Source organism: Callospermophilus lateralis, chromosome X (genome assembly GCF_048772815.1).
Source record: "Callospermophilus lateralis isolate mCalLat2 chromosome X, mCalLat2.hap1, whole genome shotgun sequence".
In the NCBI taxonomy this organism is placed as follows: Eukaryota; Metazoa; Chordata; class Mammalia; order Rodentia; family Sciuridae; genus Callospermophilus; species Callospermophilus lateralis.
The window spans coordinates 46874657-46897649 of record NC_135325.1 but is presented as its reverse complement, the minus strand read 5'-3'; the positions used below and the strand labels follow the sequence as shown (position 1 = coordinate 46897649).

Sequence of the window (22993 nt, the reverse complement as noted above, 5' to 3'; positions counted from 1 at the left end):
TGACTGCAAATATGTATGCCCCATATGTCACCACACCTACACACATAAACAAGTCCTTCTAAATATAAAGAATTGAATAGCCCACAATAGTATAATATGGGTGATTTCAACACATCTCTCTCACCATTAGATAAGTCATGCAGACATAAACTAAGATTCTTTAGAACTGTTGACAAAATGGACCCCATAGACTTTATAGAATATTTCATCCATTGACAAAGAAATTCACTTTTTGCTCAGAAGCACATTCAACTTTTTCGAAAATAGACATGTTTTAGGACCCAAAGAAAATTATTCCAAGTGCAAAATAAAAAAAAAAAAGATAATTGCTTGCATCCTATCAGATAATAACAAAATAAAATTAGAAATCAACAACAAAATTAAAAACAAAACGTTTTAATACCTGGAGATTAAATAATACACTTTTATGACTGAAGAATCCATTAGAAGAGAAATCAAAGAAGAAAAAATTCTTAGAAACAAATGAGAATAGAGATACAACATATCAAAATCTCTAAAAAGGAAAACAGTTCAAGGAGGAATGTTTAGAACATTGAGTGCCAACATTTAAAAAAGAATGATCCCAAATAAATAATCAAATTATACACATCAAGACCCTAGAAAAGGGGCTGGGGATATAGCTCAGCTGGTAGAGTGCTTGCCTAGCATGTACAAGGCCCTGGGTTCAATCCCTAGTAGCACCCAAAAAAAAAAGGACCCTAGAAAAATAAGAACTAATACAAAATCAGAAGAAGACAGGAAATAACTGAGAAGAGCTGAAATTAATGAAACTCAGAATTTAAAAAAGGATCAATGCAACAAAGAATTGTTTCTTTGATAAGATAAACAAAACTGATAACCCCTTAGACAAACAAACCAAAACAAAAAGATCCAAATCAAAAAAATTAAAGATGGACAAAGAGACATAACCACAAACATTTTTTTTAATCCAGAAAGCCATTGGACGCTATTCTGAAAACTTTATACTCTGATAAATTGAAAAATCCAGAAGATGTTGACAAATTTCAAGACATGTGTAACCTATCCAAATTGAACCAAGAGAATAGAGAAATACACCGGGCATGGTGGCATACACCTGTAATCTCAGCAGCTCAGGAGGCTGAGGCAGGAGAATCTCAAGTTCAAAGCCAGCATCAGCAAAAGTTAGGTGCTAAGCAACTCACTGAGACCTTGTCTCTAAATAATATGCAAAATAGGGTTGGCGATGTGGCTCAGTGGTCAAGTGTCCCTGAGTTCAATCCCTGGTACCTCAAAAAAAGAGAGGGGTTGGGTAAGAGAAATCCTGAACAGATGAATATGTAATGAAACTGAAACATGATTAAAAGGCTTTCAAAAAAGAAAAGCCCAGGACCAGATGTATTCTACAAGAGTTCTACCAGACTATTAGTTCTACCAGAGAAGAACTAATGCAAACTTTCTCAAATTATTCCATGAAACAAATAATAAAGCAACATAATATCATCCTGATACCAACATCAGACAAAGACACATCAAGAAAATAAACTACAGACGAACATCCCTGGTGAACACTGATGGAAAAAATCTTTAATAAAATATTAGCAACCTGTGTTACCATATTAATGTTAAAACACTTGAACAAGATACTACACCATGATCAAATGAATTTCATGCCAAGGATTCAAGATTGGTTCAACATATGCAAATCAGTAAGTATAATCACAGCATAAATAAAAATTGGACAAGAATCATATAATCACCTCAAATGATGCAGAAAAAGCATTCAAAAAATCCAACACCTATTCTTGTTACAAAGGTGGAAGAAATGGGATAAAAAGAAGTTACATCAACATTATAAAGGCTATAGCAAACCCAAAGCTAACATACTGAACACAGAAAAATCAGAAAGCATTTCCTCTAAAATCATAAGCAAGACAAATATAAAAATGTCCACTCTTATCTATCCTGCAAACACTTACAGTGGCATATGCCTTTAATTCCAGTGACTCCACAGGCTGAAGCAGGAAGACTGCATGACTGAAACAAGCCTAGACAATTCAATATGACCCTATCTGAAAATAAAACGAAAATAGCTGGGTATATCACTCAGTGGTAGAGATCTTACCTTTCATGTATAAGACCCTAGTATCAATCCTCAGTAATATAAAATAAATAAATACATATATAAATAAGATAAATGAGATGAGAATACATCCCTACTCACTTTCAATGAGTATAATATTACTCAATTATGAAAACCATACAATGACATTCCAAGAAAAGAAATCTAGAGGGGCTGGGTTTGTGGCACAGTGATAGAGTGCTTGCCTATCATGGGTTTGATTCTAAGAAACACATATAAACAAATAAAATAAAGGCCCATTGACAACTAAAAAATATTTTAAAAAAAAAAAGAAATCTAGTATCTCCACTTAACATGAGATAAAAACTATATTCAAATATTAGTAAAAAGAATATAAAATACATAAAGAAACAATATACCATAAACAAGCAAAATTTATTCTTGAGATGCAAGACTATGTTGATCAATATAAGAGATAATTTTAAGAACATTCTGAAATTCAGCATCTATTTCTAATTTCAAGAGAGGAATAAATGCTCGATAGTTTGGAAATGAATTAACAAAATGGATTTTCTTTATGGACACCAAACTGAATATAAAGAAAATCTGAAAGAATTTATGAAAAAAAATGATAAAAATTTGACCAAAAGCTATTATAACTATTAAGGAAATTTAGCAAGGACTTGTAACACAAAGTCATTATACCAAAATTACTTGAAATTCCATTTACTATAATATCAAAAAATAGGAATTACATAGGGGTAAATTTAACAAACTAGTATTAAATCTATAGAATGCAAATTACAAAACACTGCTAAGAGATAATAGGGACCTAAATCAATGGAGACAACAGTGACAAGAATCAACACATTGTCGTCAATTCTGAGCCGGAAGCAATAGCATACACCTATAATTCGATCAGCTCAGCAGGCTGAGATAGGAAGATCATGCATTCAAAGCCTCACTCAGAAATGGTGAGGTGCTAAGCAACTCAAGGAGACCTCGTCTCGAAATAAAATACAAAACTGAGGCGGAGTAGCCATAAATTCAATTCCCCAATACAAAAAAAAAAAGTCAATTCTAGCCACCGGACCTAAAATTCCAACACAATTCCAGGAAAAATTCCATGACGAAAATTGGCACCATGATATTGTAACTTATATGAAAATAAAAAGAACTGAGAATAGCCAAAATGATTCTGAAAAAGTGGAAGGAATTTACAGGAGCTATAGTATCTAATTTCAAGACTTCCTATAAAGTTACACTTAACAAGACAGTTGTGGGTATTGGCATAAGAACATAAAGAGTAAATGACCCATACATACATGATCAAGTGATTTTTGACATGAATGCCAACTAATTCAATTAAGAAACAAGTGTTTTAAAAAAAAAATGATACTGGAACAACCAGTTTACAAACATGAATCTTGACCCATATAACGCGTATTATTTAATAAAGAGGAAGATGAAGCCATGCATGGTGGCAGACATCTGTAATCCCAGCTACTGGGGAGGCTAAAAGCAAGAGGAACACATATGAGACCCTCTTAGGCAACTTAATAAGACCCCATGTCAAAACAAAATTAAAAGGCCTGGGGATATACCTCAGTGTTTGCTTAGTATGCATAATATCCTGGTTTTGATCCCCAGTGACACAAAAAATGTAACATGAGAAAGATCATACATAATACAAAATTCAAAGCCCAAACTATAAAGCTTCTACATTACACCACAGGAGAAAATATATTTGCAAATGAGGGGAATACAAAGACTTCTTAAATAGGAAACAAAAAGTAGAAAGCAATAAAAGAAAAATTGGTAAGTGATACTTTACCAAAATTCAAAATGGCTTTTATCAGAGTAGCCATGGAAAAAACATTAAAGTGGAGAAAATATTTGTGATACATGAACAGAAAAGGTCATTTGTATGCAAAATATGTAAAAAATATTACAGAAAAAAATAAAAACACTCACCAAAAAACAATGAAAAAGGAAAAGAGATATTCGAATAGACACAAGGATATATAAATGCCCAATAAGCACATGAAAAGATATTGAAAAATCACTAGTAATGAGAGAAATGCAAATTAATACAAAAAAAGAAATAACATTAAACAACAATCAGGATGGTAAAAATTTTAGAAATGAATAATAACAAATGCTGGTGAGAATGTAAAGACACTGGAACACTCACTCGTACATTTATGGTGGAAATTCAAATGCTGTATGTTATAAAGTTAAATATGCACATACCACATGACCTAGCCACACAACTCCTACGTACCGTTCCAAGAGAAATGAAAACATTTTCCCATGTAAATATCTGTGTACAAACCTTTATAATAGCTTGGTTCTTGAGTTAAACACAATTCAAATGTATCACAACAGATGAATAGATAAAAATATTGTGGCATATTCGTACAATGGAATAGTATTGGATAATAAAAACAAAATGTTTTGGTATACAAAAAAAAAAAAAAAACACAAATGAATCTCAGAATTCTTACCTAGAAAAAGAAGCCATATGGGAGAGAAGATTCTACATGATTTTATGCATATGGAACTTTGAATCTACAGTGATGAACGTGAATGATTGGTTAGGATGGCTAGGGGGACAGGAAGTTTCAGGATTGACAGAGAAGTAGTGACGAAAGTTTTCCACATCTTAATTTTAAGGGGTGTCAGCTACATAAAATTATAACTGCCAAAACTCATTGATACAAACACAGTATTGGAAATATACATAGATTCTGTCTACACCAAACCACAGGAATTTTCTACATTGGTTAAAACACTGGAACTGGTTAAAAGTGCTGTATTAAATGCACTAAATTAACAGGAAAGAACAAAAAATTTATCACGAGTACATAGCAAGATGCTAGTAGAAATATTTTAAAATACCAAGAAAACTTTGAAAGGTAGAACATGTATAGACAAGTGTCAAATGACATAAGAGGGAAAGCTGAAACAAAAGTGACCAAAGAGGAGGAAATCAATGAGCACCAGACATTATAAGATGCAAAAGGTTCATCCATTAATAGGAATAGTTAGGAAGAAATCTGGAGCGAAAGCAAAAAGACTGATAGAAAGGATAAATAAGAAATAAACATACCAAATTTCCAAAACTGTCCAGTGAAGTCTAGAGAAAGACACCCTTCAAAATGTTAAGTGGGCTGGGATTGTGGCTCAGCAATAGAGCCCTTGCCTAGACAGATGAGGCCCTGGGCTCCCTCCTCAGTACCACATAAAAAGTAAGTAAATAATAAAAGTTGGCTTCTAATAAATAAATATATGTATAAAGGTATTCCATCCATCTACAAGTAAAAGATTCACAAATTAGTAAGATTCACAATGAAACACAGGATCCAGAGAATAAGAGATTCTAAATAAGACATAGGTGAGGGAATTCCCAGGATAATTATGAAAGCAGATAAAGCAGACCAAATTAGGGTAGGAAAACAAAACTACACTGGTGACACTTCCAAGGAGGAAAAAAAACTAACACAGATCAATCACCTAATGTGTCTGAACTTATTGAAAAATTCTGGGGTACTGCTGAAGAGATTAAAAATTAATAATAAATATAAACCTAGAAAAAGCAAACAAAGTTCATGAAAAGAAATGTAATCCACATATCTACATATGTACACATGTGTATATGTGGATTGTTTGCTACACAGCAGTATGTACATTGTGAATCTGCTATGTTCAACCAAGCATTGTAACATAACCTTTCAGGGGAAAATGGCAGGAAGAAAGTGATCTTTGAGGGGTAGCAGAAGAGAGCTAAAACCTTAACTTTCATATAAAGAGAAATGTCTACAGGTACAAATTTAAAAAACAGCATTATAAGCACATTTAAGAGAAACAGGTAATACAAAAAGAAATAGCTAACAAAAACTGATGGTCACTGCCTCTTAGGTAGACACTCATGGTATATACCCTTATATAACAATTTGAGTATATATAACAAAGGGTGTGTATTCAATTTAATAAGCATACAAATTTAACTAGAAAATAAACATGATAAATCAATTAAGAGTACATGGACTCTGTCTCAAAGTAAAATTTTTAAAGGGCCGGGTTCTACTCAGTGGGAGACTGTCCCAAAGATAAATCTACAACATCACACACATACACACAAACACACACAAAATTAACAAAAAAGCTACCAGATTCAAAGTACCTTTTAGTGAGATGCAAGAGGTAGCACATACTACCATCTGTATTAATGCCAAAAACACAACTGAATCTAATCAGGCCTCTACATTTAACTATAATTTTAAAGGAAATATGGGAGCCAAAAAAAACTAACTAAATCCTGGTTTTGCAACATGCAAAACTAATAGGAAGTTCTATACAATCTCATTCCTCACATTAGATGTAAGAATGCAAAGGGGAAAAAAAGAGAAAATAAGAGGAAAATTAGAGATTCAAATAGATAGAGACATTACATCCAAAGGCAACAGAATATCTAGCTGGACCTTGTTAGGATACTGATTTATTCCAACAATTTTTAAAATCATGACAATGTTTGTTGGTAAGTGAAGAAATTAAACAAAATAAGGAATAATGGTACTATAGTGATAGTTAAAGGTCCTAATTGTTTAACATCATATTCTCAAGTATTTGCAGGCAAACTGATATGATTTCTGGTATTTGTTCCAAAAAAATCAAAAGTTAAGTAAACAGATGAAATAAGACTCGCCCAGTCAAATGATCTTAATAGACACTTCTCAAAAGAAGCACAAATGACCAATAAATACATGAAAAAGTTCAAAATATTTAGCCATCAGGAAAATACAAATCAAAACAATATAGAGATTACATCTCATCCTAGTCAGAATGGCTATTATTAAAAAAAGAAATGTAATTAGTACAACCACTGAGGAAAACAGCATAGAGGTTACTCAAAAAACTAAAAGTAGAACATATGATCTAGCTATACCACTCCTGAGTATTTATCTGAAAAAAGAATGAACCCAAGGGCTGGGGTTGTAGCTCAGTGGTTGAGCGCTTGCCTCGCATGCGTGAGGTACTGGGTTCGAGCCTTAGCACCACATAAAAAAATGAATAAATAAGATATTAAAAAAAAATGAACACAGCACAATAAAAAAGATACCAACATACCCATATTCATTGTAGCAGTATTGATGGAAGTCAAGACATGCAATCAGCCAAGGTACCCATTAACAGAGAAGTGGATAAAGAAAATATATACAATGGAATATTACTCAGCCATAAAGAAAAACAAAATCATGCCATTTGCAGGAAAATGGAGGGAACAGTAGGACATCAAGTTAAGGGAAATAAGCCAGATGCAAAACAACAAATACCATACTTTTTTTTTCACATTTTGAAACTAAATAAGCAAACTAACTTGGAAGTAAAAGAGGGACTAGTAGGGACCAAAGACTCAAAGGAAAGAAAGAGAGGCAAAAGAGTGATAGGTACACATGACTAAAGCACAATATACACACTTATGAAAATATCACAGTGAAACCCATAAAGTTATATAGTAAATATGCATTAATAATCATAACAAAAACTGCATACAGAATATTAACATAATGAGATGACAAATGTCTGAGGTGACAAAGGTACTGATCCAATCATTGTGTGCTATGTACATGTATTGAAATATCACACTTTAAACCACATATACAATTACTTTGTGCTACACAAAAACAAAAATGACTAATTTTTAAAAATCAGCCCTGTGTTAGTAAAGGGTGAAGCCAGAATAATAGATAGATGTATATTTATGGTACTATTCTCTTTACCTGTATATATGAAAATATTTAAAATATAAAGGTCATTAAAAAACTCAAATCCTTTACAGGTGTAAAAAGTAAATTTTAAACATTTTCCTACCCAAATACATCACCATTATTTCAGTGATCATTCAAGAATCTCAGCTCTTTTCATGAACCTAATTATACAAATATAACCTAATGAGAACTTTTAGGTTGCATAAAGCACTGCCGAGTTAGAAAATCGAATTTAAAAAATCTGTGGTTGATTACAATACTCTACTCATGAAATAATAAAATATGTCCACAACATATATTTATGAAAGTAATATATCAAATAAAAATAAGTTGTTTTTTTTTTTTTACCTCTCTCAATTTCTCTCGCTCACGCTCCCTCTCAGCAATACGCTTTCGCCTCTCTTCCTCTTCTTTCAAAGCATTTTGTGTTTCTGTTCTCAGTTTATCATCTTTAAGAATCTTCCGGATTTTCTTTCTGCCTTTTCCAGGAGACTTAGAATCATCATTTTCATCTTCTTCCTCCTCTTCCTCTTCCTCCTCTTCTTCTTTGACTTCTTCTTCAGAATGGCTCTATAGAGTAAAAATGATTAAAGGTAAATAGTATAGTTGTTCAAATTTACCAACTTCTTATTATACTCAATAATATACCAATGAAAGTAGCAATAAAACATGTTGAAAACTTTTACAATTATACTTAATAAAGAAGTATCAATATAACACAACTAAAGAGGATCAAAGCCCTAGGAATTAGACCAGAAACTTTGTAAATGCTAGAAGGAAACAGGCCCAACACTCCAACATACTGGCACACATTACAACTTTCATAACAAGACTCCAGAAGCACAAGAAATAAAACCAAGAATCCATATGTTGGACAGCAACAAAATTAAAAAGCTTCTGTACAGCAAGGAAACAACAGCATAAAAAGAGAGCCAAGAGAATGGGAAAAGATCTTTGCTATCTGCTCCTCCAAAAAAGGATTAATATCCAGAATATATAAAGAACTCAAAAACACAAATAGCCCAATCAATAAGTGGGCAAAAGAACTAACAACCACTTCTCAAGAGGCAAAATTCAACTGGCCAACAAATACGTGAAAAAATGTTCAACAATCCTAGCATCAAGGAAGTGAAAATAAAAACTACATTCAGATCTCACCTGACTCAACTCAGAATAAAAATTATCAAGAACAAACTAATTTGAAAACAACTACACCAATACCAGACCTTAAATTATACTATAGAACTATAGTAACAAAAAGAACATGGCACTAGCACCAAAACAGACATGAAGATCAATGGAAGACAAGACAAAGAAACAAACCCACATAAATACAGTTATCTCATCCTACACAAAGGCACCACAAACATGCACTGGAGAAAAGATAGCCTCTTCAACAAATAATGCCAGGAAACTGGAAATCTACATGTAATAGAATGAAATTGAACTCCTATCTCTCACCTTGCACAGAACTCAACTCTAAGTGGATCAAGGACCAAGGCATTAGAACATAGACCCTGAGCTCACTAGAAGGAAAAGTAGGCCCAACTTTCCAACATGTCAGCTTAGGAACTGACTTCCTCAATAAGACTCCTAAAGCACAATTAAGTAAGATCAAGAATCAATAAATGGGAAGGTATCAAACTGAAAAGCTTCTTCACAGCAAAGGAAACAATCAGGAATAAGAATAGAGATCCTACAGAATGGGAGAAAATCTTTACCACTTGTACCTCAGATAAGGCATTAATTTCCAGGATATACAAAGAAATAAAATAACACCAGGAAAATAAATAACCCAATCAATAAATAGATAAAGGAACTTAACAAACACTTCAAAGTAGAAGAAATACGAGTGGTCAAAAATGTATGAAAAAATGTTCAAAATCTCTAGCAAATAGAGAAATGCAAATTAAAACTACATTGAGATTCCATCTCACTCCCGTCAGAATGGCAATTATCAAGAATACAAGTATCAAGGGCCTGGGTTGTAGCTCAGTGGTAGAGCACTTGCCAAGTATGTGTGGGGCCCTGGGTTCAATCCTCAGCTCCACAAAAAAATGAATGAATGGAATAAAGGTATTGTGTCCAACTACAACTACAAAATAAATATTTTTTAAAAAAGAATTAGAGTGGTATGATGCATCCATTTGAAATTAAGGTACTGGTTAAAAATGATAATACATGGGCTGGGGATGTGGCTCAAGCGGTAGCGCGCTCGCCTGGCATGCGTGCGGCCCAGGTTCCATCCTCAACACCACATACAAACAAAGATGTTGTGTCCGCCGAAAACTAAAAAATAAATACTAAAAATTCTCTCTCTCTCTCTCTCTCTCTCTCTCTCTCTCACTAAAAAAATGATAATACATTAACACTTATAAATATGTATATATGCAATACTTCTACAAGTGTAAAATAAGCAAGTACAATGCCATCAATGATTGAACACAGAGATGTAACTCCTGTTTATTATACTGTACTACACCAGTTTTAATTCAAGTACATATTAAATATCATTGCTACCTTGTTTTCACTGGATGAATCTTCTTGAATCTTAATGCGTCTTCTTTTCTTTTTCTGTTTATAACTCCGTTGATTTTCTTCCAATTCTGCCTTTTTTGCAGACCTGAAGAAAATTTTAAATGCAAAATAAAATACTTCATAATGAGATTCCAAGAATTATGTACTACTTTGGAAATGCTAAGACTAAAAACAAGACAAGCAAAAAAAAAAAAAAATATCAAAACATCTCAGGTTTAAAGTGGGTATTACAGGAGATGCCAAAATTCTAATTTCAATCCAATTATTGACACTTTAATGTATTCACCAGACATTCAGTATACAAGTAGTAATATAAAGTAACATTAAGACATTTTTATGGTGAAAAATACAAATGGCCTATATAACACAGCATACATATATACATGTGTGTTTACATATATGTATGTATGTATATAATTTTCCAACCTTCACCATCATTAATAAAGAAGTAAATCTCAGTTTCTAGGGCTGGGAATGTAGTTTGGTAGTAAAGCGCTCCTAGGATCAATCCCCAGTATGTATTATGTATGTACGTATGTATGCATAAACAATTGATGCAGATTACAGAAGTTAGATTCTACTTTCTTCAAAATAAATGAGATTTTTTTTAAATGATAGCTTGACATCTGGTAAGAAACGTATCTCCAGGCTTACAAATTGGTATATAAAGCTATATTAATCCGGACTCCCCCCAAAATCAGAAAATAATGTGCTAATCAGGATGTTGAGAAAATATAGCCCTTGAGCACTATTAGTGGAAATGTAAAATGGTGCAGCTGCTCTGGAAAAGAGTACAGAGATTCCTCTAAAATTAAAAGTATAATTATCATATAATGCAATCCCATTATATGATATATACTATTATATATCCCATTATACTTATATATACTAAGAAGAACTGAAAACAGTTTTTTTTCCCTTTGCACTGTGATTGAATCTAGGGGTGCTTTACAACTGACATATACCCCCAGTTCTTTTTGTTTTTTGACAGTGTCTCACTAAGTTGCTGAGGCTGGCATTAAACTTAAATCCTCCTGCCTCACCCTCCTTAGTCGAAAGGATTACAGGCATGTGCCACCACAGTGTACGAAAACAGGTATTTGAAGAAGTATTTGTACACCAGTCTTCATATTAGCATTACAGCTAAAATGTAGAAGCAAACCAAGTGCCCATAAATGGATAAATAAACTGTGGTATCATACATATTCAGTCATATAAATAAAAGAATTCTGATACATGCTATAATATGAATATGGATGAACCTCTAAAACATGATGTTAAATCAACAGTCACAAAATGACAAATACAGTATGTGGTAAACTTATAGAGACATAAGAATTGTAGATGACAGAGGAAGGGAGAAAAGGATAAAGGAGAATTATTATTTAATGAGTACAGAGTTTCTGTTTTGTAAGATGAAAAAGTTCTGGACACAAGCTAAAAAAAGAACACTAAACTACAAAACTAATATGGTTGAGATGTCAAATGTTATGATATGTATATCTTATAATAATTTAAAAAATAATGAAGTGGGCTGGGGACATAGTTCAGTCATAGAGCATTTGTGCAAATGCTCTACCCAGGTTGGATTCTAGCATTGAAAAACAAACAAAAACAACAGAAGTAATGAAGTGCTGATACAGCTACAACATGGATGAACCTTGGAAACATTATGCTAAGTGAAACAATTCACTCAAAAATAGGACACACATGATATGAACTATTCATAGGAAATATCCAGAATAAACATATCCATAGAAATAAAAAGATTATTTTTATTTTTTATGTTTATTAAGAGATGATGGGTCAAGGAGAATAAAAATGACTACTAATGAGTACAGAGTTCCTTTTAGCAGTGATGAAAATGTTCTGAAATCAGATGGTTAGGAATAGTTATATACCTTTGAACATATTCTATGTATTTTTATTCACTCAGCATTTATTTGGCACCTACTATGTGCCAAGCATTTGGCATACAAAAGTATATTGCACATACCATGGCCTTGGCCACCAAGTGCTTAACATCTAGTGAGAACAAAAATTAAGCAAACATAGAATGGGAACAATCAAACAAGCCATAACACCTGAATAGAGGCTTAGCCAGGCTGTGGAAATAGAGCCTGGGAAATACAGAGCAGGGGGCCCTGACCCAGGGAGAGGCTGGTGTGGGGAAATGTCAGAGTTCCAGGGAAGGGAGCACCCTGGGGGATGAATGCTGGAAGGGAAGGCAGGAGAGATGTGTATGGGGAAGAAGTCAGAGCTCAGGGTGGGGAGAACCAAACCCTATAGGCCAGGCTGGGAGCTGGGACATCAGCGCAGAGGCCTGCAGGAGACTCCTTTCATAAAAAGGTGAGCTTTTGCTATACAGGGGAGGGGATTGAGAAGTTTGCACATTTTAAAAAATATTTTTTTAGTTATACATGGACACAATATTTTGTTTATGTAGTTTTGTGTGGTGTGAAGGATCGAACCCAGTGCCTCACATGTGTGAGGCAAGCCCTGTGCCACTGAGCCACAATCCCAGCCCTTGCACATATTTTAAGACCACTGTAAAATGTTGAATTTCATTTTATGTGAATTATACCTCCAATATTAAAAAATGTAGTTGTAGAGACAGAATGCCTTTATTTATTTGTTTATTTTTATGTGGTGCTGAGGATTGAACCTATTGCCTCATGCACGCTAGTCAAGCGCTCTGCCACTGAGATACAGACCCAGCCTTCTCCAATATTTTTTAAAAACTCTTATGGTTATCTTATTGTATTTTCTTTAAGATTAATACACTTCTGTATTGAGAAGAGCCTAAAAATATTCACCTAAAAAGTCTCAAATTTCTGAGAACATATAAACACAGATACACGTCTATAAAGACATACATGTACACTTTCATACAAACACAAACAGTTCACTGGCTAAATTCTTAAAAAAATCATGTTATTCTAGGAAAAATAAAACAAATTTAGAATGGTTAGAATTATCTAAAAACATGCTAAAAAGGAAGTTAAAATTTGATATAACTAGTAATCTAGATCATCAGTTGCACATATTGAAAAAACAAATACATATTTATTACTAATACCAATTATTTGCATTCACTAAGCAATTACTACTTGCAATGTAGGTAATACTATAAGACTTTCTTATGCGCTGCCTCACTTAATGACCAGAATTACAAGTATGTTATAACCCATAATTTTATACATGAGGAAACTTAAGGCATGAAGTAGTCAATAGAAAGTTAAATAGGCAATTCTGTGCACAAAACTCTTCTATCTATTACACAATAACTTCCCTTCCTGTAACAACCAAAAATTTCAGTCAGCAGTAATTTTGCACATTGAAAAACTAAACGTTTAGAACACACAATTGAGGTACAAGTAAAATATATTTACACATTTTATTTATTTATTTTTTTGGAGGAATACTGAGGATTGAGCTCAGGGGCACTCAACCACTGAGCCATATCCCCAACCCTAATTTTGTATTTTATTTAGAGACAGGGCCTCGCTGAGTTTCTTAGGGCTTCACTACATTGCTGAGGCTAGCTTTGAACTCGCAACCCTCCTGCCTCAGCCTCCCAAGCTGCTAGAATTACAGGAGTGCACCGCCATGCCTGGCAAATATGTTTACAAATTTTAAATCAATAATAGTTGTAAAACTAATTTCAAATAAAAATATTACACTTTGGATTTACTGGACTTCATTGGTAATAGTAGTCTTTCTTCACATAATCTGAAGGCATAGTCATTCAGGTTAATTCCTTAAATTTTTGAAATCCTATGTATACTTACCGTGTTCTAGGTCGCTGTTCATCTTCAGATTCACTAACTTCTTCACTAACTCCTGACTCCTGAAAATCAGACTCTTCTGACTCTTCACTGCTCACTTAAATTAAAAAAATTCAATTATTAAATATTTTATGACAGAAGCACAATTCAATTATTTGTCAATAACTTCATTTTTATGATATTATAAATTAACATTGGTAATATACACATGAATTAGTACTGTATCACATAGAATATACCAGGTAATAATTTAAATAGTAGTTTGAACATTCCTAATTTGAAAATGTGAATGAAATTCAAAATGTTCCAAAATCCAAAATTTTCTAAATGTCAACATGACTCCAAAAGTGAAAATTTTTATGTAAACTCATGATGAGTCAGAGTTTAAATACAAGCACACTAAAAAATACTGCATAAAACTACCTTCAAGCCTTCAAGTTATCTGTGTAAACTATATGAAAAATGAATGAATTTCATGTTTAGACATGGGTTTGATGGTCCAGCTATCTCATTTATATGTGCAAATATACCAAAATCTAAAAATATCCAATGTACAAAAGACTTCTGATGCCAAGTATTTTGGATAAGGGATACTAAACTTATGTTTATGAATTTGAATGTATTGAAAATATTATTATAAAATTATAGCTCAAGATCAAAATGTAAGTATTGACTTGTATATGGATTGACTAAATGAAACTTAGCAGTCAATAAAATACAGAATTACTAAAGGTGAATTAACAAAAAAGAAATCTTGCCATTTAAAACAAGCAAAGTAGACTGGTCAAAACTCTCACCAATGATAAAATTATGCATTGCTAAACACGGTGTGCTAAGCACCTATGGACTCTGAAAGGGAAACCATAGCAGGCAGATTGGCAAGTACAATCAAAATCTGAATAATGACCCCTTTGTAACTAAGGGAAAGGGACATGACAGCTATGAGTGTCATGTGTTGTTTTCATTGTTTCCTGGTTCTGACCACAAAGCACACTGAATTAAAAACTATACAGAGGGTGCTGAGAGGAAAACTGTCAGTTTTCCAGCAGCAACACTGGAATAAAAGGGATCCTTCATGTTGCGTTTAGAGTTATCAAAAAAAATTCCCAATTTTCTTCTCTCATTTCTGATATCACAACTGTCAAACTGACAGAGGCATATAAATTCCAGAAGACCAATCTTCCTGGCCAAAGAAACCAATACAAAGAAAATATGAATATGGAACCTTTTAATAGTGCCAGAAACTAGAGCAGTTTTCAAATGAGAAAAGGTTCATGATATCAGCCTATAGGCTCCAACTTGAAGGGCTCCCAATAGCCAAAGCTAGAACAATTTGAGCACTAAAATAAATGTTCTAGTAGTGGATTTCATAAAAAGCTGATCTCATGGAAGCAGAGTACAATAGTAGTTACCAGAAGCAGGAGTGGTTAATAGGTAAGAGAAGATGGGAAGAAACTAGTTAGTGGATAAAAAATGACAACTAGATAGAAAGAGGAAGTGTGATGACTACTATACAGTTAACAATATTGTATATATTTCAAAATAGCTAGGAGATCATTTTGAATGTTCTCACCACAAAGAAGTGATGTTTGAGATGTCAAATAAGCTAAATAAATATCCTAATTTGATCATTATACAATGTATGTATAATCAGAACATCATGGTGTACCCCATAAATATGCATGTACAATTATTTTGTCAATTAAGAGTTCTTTAAATTAAAAACAAATCACTAAATTCATATGCATATAAGAAGTGCAAGGAATAAATAAATAGGAGGAAACACTTATTCCTTTCAGACAATAAATGTAGAAGTAACAAGATACAAAACCATTAATAGGCAACCACAGTAATAACTGCTTCATGCAAGATGGATGCAAAAATTAGTGTGCTTAAGAACAATGAGAGATAGGGTATTTGCACAGTTTCATTTTCCCATAAAATATTCATTACAAACAAATACAAAAATAATATATTTTCCTTACAGTGGGGAAAAAATCTGTAGACACCAACTTAGCCAAATAATCAAGGTTAATATTACCAGTAAAAAAGATATTGATGTTATATACCTGATATAATGTGCTTAATACGTGCAAATCATCACTTATGTGGTATTCTTTCTTTTCTTGTTGTGCTGGGGCTTAAACTCAGGACATGTCAGGAAACAGCTCTACCACTGAGCCACATTCACAGCCCACTTATGTGGTATTCTTATCAAAATGCATAGCCAACTCATTTTAATAATGAGAACCATTGAACAAATACATATCAAGGAACAGAATAGAAAAGAATGGATTGACACTATCCAAAAGCTCAGTCATAATGAATGAAAAGACTGAGGAAATATTGCAAGGAACCATTGTACATTAATGCAATGGGGATCCTGAATTGGATTTTGAAGCAGAAAAAGGATACTAGTAGAAAAACTAATGATATTTCAAAAAGATATATAACTTACTTCAGAGGGCAGAAAATGTTTTATGACTTTATGGATTATATGATCTCTGTTAAAACAAGTAATTTCTATTCAACTTTGCCATTGTACATGTGAAAACAGTGAATGAATGAATATAGCTGTGTTCCAGTAAAATTTTATTCATAAAAATAGGCAGAATCAGATTTGGCTCACAGGTGTGGTTTGTCAAAGCCTGGCTTAGTAGTACCATATCAATATTAATTTCCTGATTTGTATAACTATACTATGATAAGTTTAAGATAACAAATCAGGGAAGTGAGATGAAAAAGTATATGAGAAATCTGCAATATGTGTACAACACTCTGCATATCTAAAATTATTTCAAAATAAAATTTTTACATGTTCTAACTTAGGATCAGAATCAGAGTTACGATCTAGCTAAAAATATAGGACATAAACACTAAAAATGATTTTTATGGGGGAGGATGAAGAGAGCAATTAGAAGTTACTATTTAATGGGTATAATATTCTCTTTGGGAGCCTGATGCAGTGGTGCACACCTCTAATCCCAACGGCTTGGAAAGCTATAACAGGAGGATCACGAGACCAAAGCCAGCAGCAATAGCTAAGACACTAAGCAACTCAGTAAGACCCTGTCTCTAAATAAAATACAAAACAGGACTGGGGATGTGGCTCAGTGGGCGAGTGCCCCTGAGTGCAATCTCCATTACATACATACATATATACATATATGTGTGTGTATGTGTGTGTGTGTATGTATGTATATATATATACACACATACATACATATATACATACATATATATGTATATATACATATACATATATACATACACACATACACACATACATATATATATGATGATAAAATTCTGGAGATATACAGTGGTGATGGTTGTGTAAAAATATGATGGCACTGAATTCTGTGGGTAAAACAGTAACTTGTAAGTTGTATATATTTTACAATAAAAAAAAAAAACAACTGCTTAAGAACAGGGAAGTTCAGCTATTCCCCCTCTCGGACTATACTCAAAAGACCTAAGAAGAGCATACTACAGGGACACAGCCACATCAATGTTTATAGCAGCACAATTCACAATAGCTAGAATGTGGAACCAACCTAGATGCCCTTCAAGAGATGAATGGATTTTAAAAATGTGGTATTTATACACAATGGAATGTTACTCAGCACTAAAAAATAATAAAATCATGGCATTTGCAGGCAAATGGATGGCATTAGAGCAGATTATGCTAAGTGAAGTTAGCCAATCCCTAAAAAACAAATGCCAAATGTCTTCTCTGATATAAGGGGGGTGACTCAAAATGGGATAGGGAGGAAGAGCATGAGAAGAAGACTACCACTAAATATGGAAGAGAGGTGGGAGGGAAAAAGAGGGAGAAGGGAGATGGGAGGAGAACCTCATTGCTATACAGAATACATATATGATGTTGTAATGAGTAAAAGAAAAAAAAAGTGTGTCACATTAGATTGGATAGAGAGAAAGGATGGAAGAGGAGGGGAGGAGTAGGGAGGATAGGAAGGGCACCAGAATAAACAATGTGATTGATGTATGTACATTCCATGAATGTATTATATATCAAAATGCATTCTACTGTCATGTATGACTAAAAAATAAATTAATTAATTTAAAAAAAAGAATAGGGAAGTTGAGAGAACTTCAAAAATACATGCTAACATGAATGCCTATATGCACACACTAATAAGCCCTGAAATAAAGTATAATTTTAAGACTAGCAATAATTTCTCATGCAATATTTAACTTTGAAAATTTTCAGGGCAAATAAAAATTTCAAAGAATTGTTGAATGAACACATGAATCCCTTTTCCTAAACTATCTTATTGTTTCAAGTTTACCACATTTGCTCTACTTCTACCTACACACACACATACTTTTCTTATACTAAACCACTTTTTAAAAAAATTTTCTGTAGTTGTAGATGGACAGCATGCCTATATTTCATTTGTTTATTTCTTTATGTGGTGCTAAGGATTGAACCCAGTGTCTCACACATGCTAGGTTAGTGTTCTGCCACTGAGCTACAGCCTCAGCCCTATACCAAACCATTTGAAACTAAATGCAAAGAGACATCATGATATGTTACCCCCATGCATAAGGATACTGTCCTAAATAAGTATCATTATCACATGACATTGATACTTATTTATTAACATATATATATTAATACTTATAGGCAATATTTATAGCTTCAAAATTTTCACTAAAATAATTGTATGATTTTACAATTTAAGAGAAAATTAAAAGTTCATGGGCTGTATTATTCCTTAACTCTGTAATGCATTTCAATTTAACTTAATTGAATAGTTAGAATAATAAATTATTTTCTTTTAATTTCGCCCCCCCATCTTCCAATTCAAGTTGCCAAACAACAATGATATAGCAGAGTTCACAAAACTAAGAAAATCATGCAATTCAATATAACTATCAATCACTATGACCATAGAAGGTAATGGGATTTTAGGAATTTTTACACTGTCCTATATAGACAAACAAACAAAATCACCTGTGAATAAATTATCCACAGAATCAGGCATCGGAAATTCATCATGAAAAACCTGAGTTTTAATAAAGCAAATATTTAATGTAATCATGGACACTAAGGCACTCTGTATCCTGAGCTAAATTTCAGATGCAAAATCCATATCGCTCCTTTTGTTGAAGATAAACAGGAATCCATATTACTGTACAACCTGTTAAATCACTCATTTCCTTTATATACTCTTAAGAAGAATTTGCAGGCTAGGCACAGTGGCACATGCCTGTAATCGCAGAGGCTCAGGCAACTGAGCCTGTTGAAAGCCAGCCTCGGAAATTTAGCAAGGTGCTGTGTAACTTAGTCCCATCTCAAAATAAAAAAAAAAAAAAAAAAAGGTTAGGGATGTAGTTCAGTAGTTATGCACCCCTGGGTTCAATACCTATACCAAAACAAACAAACAAACAAACAAACAAAAACCCCACCTCTTTGTGCCACACTGTAAAATACCTATTACAAAAAAACACTCCTCATAAGTGCTTGAATTTTTTATAATATTGATATCTATATTTCTTACTAAACTGCCAAATCCACTATACACCAAGATCAGTGAGAAACTTGTAAAACATGCATATATCTAGATATATAGAGATATGCCATGTGGATGGCATATAGTCATAGATACATTTTTTCAAGTTCTTTTTAATTGATATATGATGTTTGTACATATTTATGGGGTACAGTGTTAATAATTCAATCCATATATACAACATCTAATGACCAAATCAGATCAATTAATATTATTATCTCCTTAAATATTTACCATGTTTTATGTTGGTAACCTCCAAACTCCTCTCTTCTACTGCTTCATAAAGAATGTAATAAATTATTATGAACTATAGTCACCCTGCTGTGCTACAGAACACTATTATCATTCTTTCTATCTAACTGTATTTTGGTAACTATTATGCAATCTCCCTCTATGCCCGCTTCCCCCTACACCTCTAAACCTCTAGGGATCATATTCTAATCTATATTTTATGAAATTAACATTTTAAGTTTCTACATATGAATGAGAATATGTGATAAATATCTTCTGTACTTGACCTATTTTATTCAACACAATATCCTCTGGTTTCACATGTATATTATAAAACTCCGCAACTAATTTGCACATATAGCCAGGTTGAAAAGCATCATACCAATGATCACCTTATTCATTTCTGTATTTTCAATGCACAATGTGATGTTGACAGTAGGAAAGGTCTCACTACAAAGAGAGTCAAGACTTTTCTGGCTTTTGTTTTTGGGGAATTTGTGAAGGTTAGACAAGTTCTCTACCACTGTGCTACATCCTCAGCTCTTTTTTATTTCTTCTTTTGAGGTAGATCTTCCTATGATGCCAGGCTGGTCTCAAAATAGCCATCCACCTGCATCAAGTCTCCCAAATCACTTGGATTACAGGTATATGCCATAGCACCCAAATGAACACAGATGTTTAATGTAGTAAAAAATTAAATCTGGGGCTGGGGATGTGGCTCAAGCGGTAGTGCGCTCGGCTGGGTTCAATTCTCAACACCATATAAAAATAAAAAATAAAGATATTATGTCCACCTAAAACTAAAAAATAATTTTTTATAAAAATTAAATGTGACTACATGCAAGTGCAATTTGGCATATAAGACTGCAAAAATCAACCCAAGCCAACTTTATCTTCTGTCTTCCCATAGGAAAGTATTTTTATTCTTGCAGTAGTATACAATCTTATATTTTGTACACAGTTTTTAAGTACCTTTAACCTATTAAGTCACATTTATGTCTCTTTATAGTCTTAAATGTATATATGACCACTAAATATTTAAAATATTTTTGTGTTTTGTCAAGTTTCTGGATTATCATCCCACTCAAATTCTTTATTTCTTTCATGCAAGAGGAAAGCTGCTCCAATGTACTGGTATTCTCTTAATATCAGTGGTCAATTATTTGAACAGATTACTATAATTACTTATAAAACCAGTACGTTCCTTACATTCAGAGTTAAAATATCTTACCCTTCCTTCTATTTCTGCCTTTGACTTCTTTATTCTCTTTAGGGTTTGTCTTTTTGTCTTCTCCAGATTCTCCATCACTTACAGTCAGTTTGTGCCTCAAAAGCTTATGTCTGTATCTTGGCTTTTTAGATTCTTCAGAATCGGAATCCGATTCAGAATTGACTTGATTGTTTGCTTCTAAATGAAGAAAATATATCAATAAAACCTTCTGTGGCCAATTTTTCCTTTAAAATGCATTATGAAACTATGTTGTCTCTTCACAATTGTCATCATTATAGAAACAATCTGATATGTACATATACCTTGGTATCATTGGTGACTGTAATCTTACACATCAGACTTGATAAATTATAACTACTAAATATTGACAAAATATCACCAATTAATATGATTTTAAAGGATAAAATACTTTGCTTTAAAAATCAATTGTTTACCAGAAATAACTGACAGATCTAGAATAACTTCCATAATTACTACAAGATACACAAAGAAGTAATGGCAATAAAGTTTTAAATATTTTAATAAACTTTAAAATGTATCCATTAAGAAATTCTTTTGGTCAGATATTCTTCAAAGACTGAACTAGTCAAGGAATCAAATTATAACAAGCTGTACTTCTCTTTGGGAAGCTCACCCTCATCTCCTGGGTTTTCTTCATTTTGTTTTCCAATTCTCTTTTTCCCTCCTTCTGGTTCATCATCTGAAGACCCATCCTCATCAGAGGAAAGATTGGCTTTAATTTCTTCTAAAAGCATCTTCTTGGCAATTCTTTAGAGTAAAAGAACAATAAAAAACTATAATATTTGGGAGTGAAATATACCAAAATAAAAACAAAAACAGAATTTTCTGTATCTAAATAGAAATAAAGATATTGATAGATTTTATAATGTAAAAACTACCAAAACCATGCTTTAATCTAAGCTTCCAATGAAAACTTTTAAAAATGTTCTTTGCACTGACTTTTTTCTCAATACTACAGTATACTAAATAGTCTCAGGAAGGATATACCTTATTGACTATTTTGACCAATTTCAATTTGAAGCTATATAATCTTAGAAAGTTATATTTGTTCTGATGCCATCATCCAACAACTACAATGTCAGACAGGCCAACAACAATAAAGACACTTATCCAGACAAATGGCATTCCAAGAGAAAACTCCACAGGAGAGGTTTTAATCCACAGGAAAACATATTCTTGAAAAATTAGTGTGCAATAAACCACTATATTATGAAATAATGCCTCAAGCAGAAGAATAATATTCTGGACCATAATTTCAATTTACTTTATAAATCTGTTGAACAGATGAAAGCAACACCAAATATTAATTACTGGAACAATCAGGACTCTCTAGTAATATTCAAGCTAGGGTAGATATGAGAAGGGACATGAGTGCTATAAAATAACACACGTGATAAAAGAACACAAATTAAACATAAACAAGTTTTCACTTTCAGAAAAAATAGTGCAATAGCTCTGCTCACACCAAAATTTCTCAAGATGTTCCTTAAAGACCAATTTGCTAATAGAAAAAAATTGATTGCAAAAAACATAAGAAAATACTTCTTTTACTGCTTGTAAAAAATATTCCTAGCAAATTTCAATGTTTACAATGTTAAGATATCTGAAAATGTAAGATAAAAGAAATCATAACAATTTTTGTGCAAGACAAGAAGTTTGATCAGTTTGGCTATCCTTTTGCTATAAAGTCATAAATCACAGTAACACCCTTATAGAAAGGGTCAAAAGGAAGGTGGCAAGACTCAAATAGTCTGCCATGAGCTAAGTTCTATGGGATAAACATTCACTCTGCAATCAAAACTGACTAGCTC

At 32.9% G+C, this 22993-nt stretch overlaps 1 protein-coding gene across 7 annotated transcripts in view; it reads right to left on the bottom strand.

The window, feature by feature from the left end:
• Atrx (ATRX chromatin remodeler) overlaps positions 1-22993 on the bottom strand; it is a 225314-nt gene that overhangs the window by 115801 nt on the left and 86520 nt on the right. For all 7 annotated transcript variants that reach the window (XM_077107628.1, XM_077107623.1, XM_077107626.1 and 4 more), the window contains 5 exons: positions 21796-21929; positions 21162-21338; positions 14163-14256; positions 10354-10456; positions 8182-8403 (listed from right to left, as the gene is read on the bottom strand). In XM_077107628.1, coding sequence (XP_076963743.1) covers positions 8182-8403; positions 10354-10456; positions 14163-14256; positions 21162-21338; positions 21796-21929 — 730 coding nt within the window. The remainder of the gene's footprint in view (positions 1-8181; positions 8404-10353; positions 10457-14162; positions 14257-21161; positions 21339-21795; positions 21930-22993) is intronic.